A 7210-nucleotide genomic window follows, 5' to 3' on the forward strand; every position below is an offset into this window, starting at 1 on the left:
GGATGATTCATGCAGCGACAATGATTCTGTATTTTGTGCAGATGATGCTCTGTCACACATATTTTATCGTAAGAGGATACCAAGCAGGGGGACCAGTACGAATATGTATGCACTACTGTAAGTCGCTGGATAAGAGCGTCTGCTAAATAAATTAAAGTTAAGAAACAGTTCTAATCTAACAGGGGGTGTGGTGTGTCTTTCAGATCATCGACAGAGCCAAAAAAGATCCATCTGAGGAAATTGAGATTCTGTTGAGATATGGGCAGCATCCAAACATTATCACGCTGAAGGATGTAAGTAATCATTCAATGACTCAAACACATGCGCATGCTGAAAGCCCTCCATAAGGACAGAGAACCTTGTGAGTTTGCATGACTAATGAAAAATGTGTCCTGCAAACTTGAGTTTTCACTGACCATCATATTTGACTGCATCTTCTCTTGTCCATTTGTATCTCTATTAGATTTTCACTAGCCACTTTTTGTGGGCTCTGAGGACTAGACTAATGTACTCTTGGTTCATAAATATCTCCATGTGGTATTAAACTGTCTTTTTGGCCCCTAGGTCTATGACGATGGGAAGTATGTGTACCTTGTGATGGAGCTGATGAGAGGTGGAGAGCTGCTGGACAGAATCCTCCATCAGAAGAGTTTCTCTGAGCGAGAGACCTCTGCTGTGCTCTGCACTATTACCAAGACAGTGGAGTACCTTCACTCACAGGGGGTCGGTATCATGAATGTATATGTCCAACTAAAATCTGTATCAAAGTGAAAGGAGTAGTGCTCCTAGCTAGGACATATTCATACTGGCAATTTATTTTATTTATTTTGTCATAGGTTGTACATCGTGACCTTAAACCAAGCAACATCCTCTATGTGGATGAAACGGGAGATCCGGAATCGATCCGAATTTGTGATTTTGGGTTCGCCAAACAATTAAGGGCAGAAAATGGTCTCCTCATGACGCCCTGTTACACAGCAAACTTTGTGGCTCCTGAGGTAAGGAGTGGTTTGATCAGCTCTTATTTATTTCAAGTGCTATATATCTCTATATTGTGATATGACACAGATTCTTCATGTCTTTCATAGGTCCTGAAGAAGCAGGGGTATGATGCTGCTTGTGACATCTGGAGTTTGGGAATCCTACTCTACACTATGCTCGCAGGGTAATCCTAATTCGCTGGTTTATTTAAACCTCAAGAAGACTGAACACGCAGGGTCAGACCATTTATATCCGAATTTCCCTTTGCTACGGGACAGTTTACCTTTGCTAGAAATCTGGCTAAACCAGTTTCGCAGTAACAAACAAAAAACAATGAATTCTGGACTGCGCTACCTCTCCTGGCAACCACTGATTCAGGACTCATTTTTGGAACGGTGAGAGGGACAGTGGACGACGGATTACTTTCTAAGCTGAGGTTGAGTCTGCGGTAGAGTAATTTTAATTGTACTCTGCACAATGCCAAATCTCTCAGGACCTGCTCTGACAATTTAATGTCCCAGCCTGTGGCTCATGTTTTAAATCTCTGTAATCAGGGCATTAGAAAAAAAGCTGAATTCTTTCATAGATGTCAAACACTGTTTAGATGCCATTATTATTATTTTTAGCTCAATAAGGGTATTGGAGAAATGGCCTAAAAATAGCACCTCACATATAGCCCATACTCAAAGACACGCACACTCACCATCAGCCAACGCTGCTGTCCCATGTATATAGAGACATTAAACACTGGACACTTCCTGTTTCTTTTATACTGTTTTTCCACATGGTGTGTGTATACTGTATTCTCGACATGGCTCATTCTGACCTACTGTATCTACCACTGTACATTGCTTTTTTAAAAACACTTTTTATACACACCGCGTATTTATACTGGATTCTTGACATAGCTAATACAGTGCCTTCAGAAAGTATTCAACCCCCTTTTCCCACATTTTGTTGTGTTACAACGTGGGATTAAAATGGATTTAATTGTAATTTAAGGAAAGTTGAAGATAAATTCTAAAAAAGAAATGAAATAACTAATATGTGTTAGAAACACCTTTGGCAGCGATTACAGCTGTGAGTCTTTTGGGGTAAGTCTCTTAAAGCTTAGCTCACCTGGATTGTACATTATTATTATTATTATTATTTTTAAAACTCTTCAAGCTCTGTCAAGTTTGTTGTTGATCATTGCTAAACAGATATTTTCAGGTTTTGCCATAGATTATAAAGCTGATTTAAGTCAAAACTGTAACTGGGCCACTCAGGAACATTCAATGCCGTCTTTGTAAGCAACTCCAGTGTATATTTGGCCTTGAGTTTTAGGTGAACTTTTCTCCCTGTCTCTGTTGGAAAGCAGACTGAACCAGGTTGACCTCTAGGATTTTTCCTGAGCTCTATTATGTTTATTTTTATCCTGAAACACCCCAGTCCTTATCGATGAAAAGCGTATCTATAACATAATGCAGCCACCACCATGCTTGGAAATATAAATAGTGTTACTCAGTGATGTGTTGGATTTGCCCCAAGCATAAGGCTTTGTATTCAGGACAAAAATGTTGTTTCTTTGCCTCATATTTTGCAGTTTTACTTTAGTGCCTTATTGCAAACAGGATGCATGTTTTGGAATATTTGTATTCCGTATAGGCTTCCTTCTTTTCACTGTCATTTAGTTTAGTATTGTGGAGTAACTACAATGTTCTTGATCCATCCTCAATTTTCTCCTATCACAGCCATTTATACTTTAACTGTTTTAATGTCACCATTGGCCTCATGGTGAAATCCCTGAGCGGTTTCTTTCCTCTCCAGAAACTGAGTTAGTACATACGCCTGTATCGTCATAGTGTATCAATACACCCAGTCACTATCTAAAGTGTAATTCATTTCTTCACCATGCTCAAAGGGATATTCAGTGTCTGCTTTTTTATTTGTAACCATCTACCAATAGGTGCCCTTCTTTGCGAGGCATTGGAAATGTCCCTGGTCTTTGTAGTTGAATCTATGCTTGAAATTCACTACTCGACTGAGGGACCTTACAGAGAATTGTATGTGTGGTGTACGGAGATGGGGTAGTCATTTGAAAATCATGTTAACCTCTATTATTGCACACAGAGTGAGTCTATGAAACGTATTATGTGACTTGTTAAGCAAATTTTTACTCCTGAACTTATTTAGGCTTGTCATAACAAACGGTTTGAATACTCATGACATTTCAACTTTTCATTTGTAATTAATTTGTAAAAAATTCTACATACAAATTTCTACTTTAACATTATGGGGTATAGTGTGTAGATCAGTGATACAACATCTCAATTTAAATTCAGGCTATGGCAGAACAAAATGTGGAAAAAGTCAAGAGGGTTGAATACTTTCTGAAAGCACTATAACAGTTATATCTACTGCTGTACATATCATTCTTAGTATATTTATTTCTGGTGTATATATGCATAGATTGCATTTGGATTACTGATAGTGTTAATTGGATTCGTTCTGAAATATCGTTTTTTATTTTATTTGTGTAGCCCTACTTGTTTGACAGTTTACTGCACTATTAGGAGCTAGTAACACAAGAATTTTGCTACACCCTCTATAACATATGCTAAACTGTGTACGTGACCAATTTGATTTTGATTTGAGATACTAAAAGAAATAAGACCCCCAATTCAAACAAACCCAGATACATAATTATTTGTGCAACAGGAAAGCACATTCATTACGGTAGAGCAGGGTGAAAAAGGTTAACTCAGTTACCTAAAGTATTATTGAAAAGTGTTTGATTGTTTTGTCCTTCCCCACACTTGTGCTTACAGCTTCACCCCTTTTGCCAATGGTCCTAATGACACCCCGGAGGAAATACTGGCTCGCATTGGTAGTGGAAAATATGCCCTCATCGGAGGAAACTGGGATACAGTTTCTGATGCTGCAAAGGTGAGTTTACTTGGCTTTTATTAATGACACATCACTGTTGAATTTGATTAATAAATGCAATTCACATCCAACTGTTGTACATGATAGTCTGAAATAAAATCCCATCCACATTTGTTTAGCTGCAACGCTGCATTTCATTCTAGTCCTAATTGGACTATTTCTTTATTGGGTTCCGATAGGACATTGTAACTAAGATGCTCCATGTGGATCCACACCAACGGCTGACGGCCCCCCAGGTTCTCAGACACCAGTGGATAGTCAACCGAGAACAGCTGTCTCAGAGTCAGCTCATCAGACAAGATGTACAGCTTGTGAAGGTAAGGAGGAAAACCTAAGAAAAACACTAAACCTGACATAGTGTAAGAAGCACCATCATGTTGTGCCAATCTCTAGCCTCGTATACCAGACTGACCACATTGTTTCCCTTCAGCCCAGCAGTTTGACTGATTGACCAGGCTAGTCGATTTGTCCCTGAGCAAATTATGTTAGCTAATTGTGATAGTTATTTTTTTAGCATTACAAACATTTTTGCCTGCTAAAGCTCAAGCTCACTGATTTATGAAAGGTCTCTCACAAATTAATTTGTCCTCTGTAGAAATGCCATTTTTGTGTTCACTGACATTCTACTGCCACCCTGTGTACAGATCTGCCATTACACGTAGACATTTTGCATTCTTCTCTGTGTCAATAAAAGTCATTTGAAACCTGCTCAAAGTTTCACATACTGTGCTTGCTTTGCCCAATGCAGCCTTTTTAAAAAATCTCAATATCAAATTATTTCTGGGTAGCAATTAAATACCTTACTGGGATTGTGTTCAATTAAAATGGTCAAATAATAGCTACTTAGCAATTTCTCAAATAAGAATTTAGCTAAGTCTGTCTGGGAATGGTCTGAGTGGTGAGGTGAAAACTGAGAATTAGCTGTTATTGGCAGAGAGGTTTGGAATGCTCTTTCATATTGGTCTATTAACTAATTTACTGCCTGAGGATATCACCAGCTGGGCAAAAACTCTATCCCACCAAAACAGGCAGAAATTTCAGGCCGCCTTTTCAGACAGCTCTTACGCTGAAAGAACATTATCATAAATTTCACAATTTCACAGTATTATTCCAATCTCATTGTATGGAAATAAAACACAGATACATCCTGTTTTTGACTGTACTCGGCCTTTAAATATGCCGTTTTTATTCCCAGAGCAATTTTTCCATCATTATATAATTTAAAGATGTTTTTCTCTGTCATTCTAGGGCGCAATGGCTGCAACATACTTGGCTTTGAATCGTTTGCCTCTGGCCCCAAAGCTGGAGCCTGTGGAGTCTTCAAGTTTGGCGCAGAGAAGAGGAATGATGAGACTCACATCCACTGGTTTATAGCACCCTCATAGATGATTCGGGGACAGAGCTTGAAAAGGGGTCAAAGTGCAATGACTTTCATCAGACACTGGTTTAAGTGCCCGTCCAAAATACCAGGAAGTCCACAGTAGTGGGAGCAAGGAGGAGCAACTTATCAGAAGAAGAAAAAAATGTAAGGAAGATACATCCGGTTGTTGCACTAAGAAAGAAATCTTTACGGATTTTAGATGCACTAGAAACAAATGGTGGTATTAAAAGACCAACCAGAATGATGTTCAAATGTTCATATATTTTATTCATTCATATTTGCCTTTTCCTTTAGGTGCCATCTGCTACTATTAAATTATTTGACACCTTTGTATTATGAAGAGTATGTTTCATATATTATCTAGGAGACCAAGTAATCTTACAGAACCTCAAGTTGACACTGCCATAAAGGCTGTAACAGAGAAGTTGAGAACAGTTTATAACTACATATAACTAACTACATTTACGGGATTTTATCAACATCGGACATCTGTATTTTTCTCTGTGGCATGTTGGAGTGTTACTTTTATTATTCTTCATCTGGGAGAGTAATTTCTGACAGATTGTTGGAAATGTTCAGCTACAGCTGCTAAGGATACGTTGGTACATTTTTGTAACAAAAACTGAAATGGCTAAATGACCACAAAGAGTATATGTATGCATCTGTTGTTGATTTTCAGGCTGGTTCATAAGGTTTGATATACTGTAGTCTACAATATTTATTTTCTGTAAAAAATCTAGTGAGCATTATTTTGGATGCTTTTGATAGTTTCTAACAGCATTCTGTGTGTTTGGAGGGTTTACTGAAAAGACCCATTTATAAATTGCCAATGTAAGTTATTTATTTTAAATGTGACTTATTTAAGTTATTTGATCAAACAAATGTATTTGTTTCTACATTATCCATTATTTTGTGTATTCATTTATGTAAATGTCTATTTTATTTTTAATACACAACAGATTTAAGTGTTTTATAGCTGATCTGAAGTGACTTTTTGGAAGGAAGTATTTGTTGTATTAGCAAATACGTTGCCTTTATCGGCATTACCTTGTTTTGCCGTCTGTAAAATTACTTATTTTTTCAGAAAATTCATCTCTAAACAGTATGGAACCGATATGAATGCACATGAGTATTTACATTTATTGTTCATATTTTGAACAGGGACAACAAAAAACACCTACAGTAGAATGCCACCTTGGATGCCTTTGTTTTTGATTTATGTGCAAGTCAAGTAGTAAAGAAGCTGTGTGAAACAAACAAGAAATCTCAACAGTATTCAGTGTACTCACACATTGAGATATCATAGAATTACAGGTAGAAAGCACACAGGATTCAGGAATGGTTTATCAATCAACCTAAGCCCACAATGGAGCTTTAGTTGCTCCATAATAAGAATATGGGATACACACCAATATGACAAAACTGGTTACATAGGGTGAATACTACAGACTTACCTTTAGAATATATTCATCATTTTGACAGTACAACTTGCTAAATTGGGGCAGAGAAAATGAAAAGCATTATAGCTGATTGCAGTGAGCCTTAATTTCTGTTTTCACAAAGCTTCATTGAATAACTACTAAAATACACAATGTAAAGAGATCCCCCCCCCCCCATAGAATAACACAATAGAGTACCTTGATCAATGCCTCTCCTTGTGCTGCTGTGGCTTGTATAGATCTTAAGTGTTTTGTGCATGCTGAAGGTACTTCTGCAAAGATAATTGATTCAACGAGTCTTCAGCTCTGTGTTGTTCAGTCAAAAAGCCCTCAAGTGAGCACACACTGTCTCATAACCGCCAAGTAAAAAGTAACACTGTGAAACGAGTACATTTACATTGACATTTCAATCATTTAGCAGATGCTCTTATCCAGAGTGACCTAGTTAGTTAGTGCATTCATCTTAAGACCGCTAGGTGGG

The 7210-nt window shown here is 37.7% G+C and overlaps 1 protein-coding gene across 1 annotated transcript in view; it reads left to right on the forward strand.

Annotated features, from left to right (window-relative positions):
• The window catches only part of LOC112257109 (ribosomal protein S6 kinase alpha-2), a 46205-nt gene extending 39275 nt beyond the window's left edge, over positions 1-6930 (forward strand). The window contains exons 15-21 of the mRNA XM_024430678.2: positions 204-293; positions 565-723; positions 837-998; positions 1089-1165; positions 3792-3909; positions 4089-4226; positions 5158-6930. Coding sequence (XP_024286446.1) covers positions 204-293; positions 565-723; positions 837-998; positions 1089-1165; positions 3792-3909; positions 4089-4226; positions 5158-5283 — 870 coding nt within the window. The 3' untranslated portion in view covers positions 5284-6930. The remainder of the gene's footprint in view (positions 1-203; positions 294-564; positions 724-836; positions 999-1088; positions 1166-3791; positions 3910-4088; positions 4227-5157) is intronic.
• The last annotated feature ends 280 nt before the right edge of the window (positions 6931-7210 follow it).

This window comes from Oncorhynchus tshawytscha, linkage group LG01 (assembly GCF_018296145.1).
Source record: "Oncorhynchus tshawytscha isolate Ot180627B linkage group LG01, Otsh_v2.0, whole genome shotgun sequence".
Lineage (NCBI taxonomy): Eukaryota > Metazoa > Chordata > Actinopteri > Salmoniformes > Salmonidae > Oncorhynchus > Oncorhynchus tshawytscha.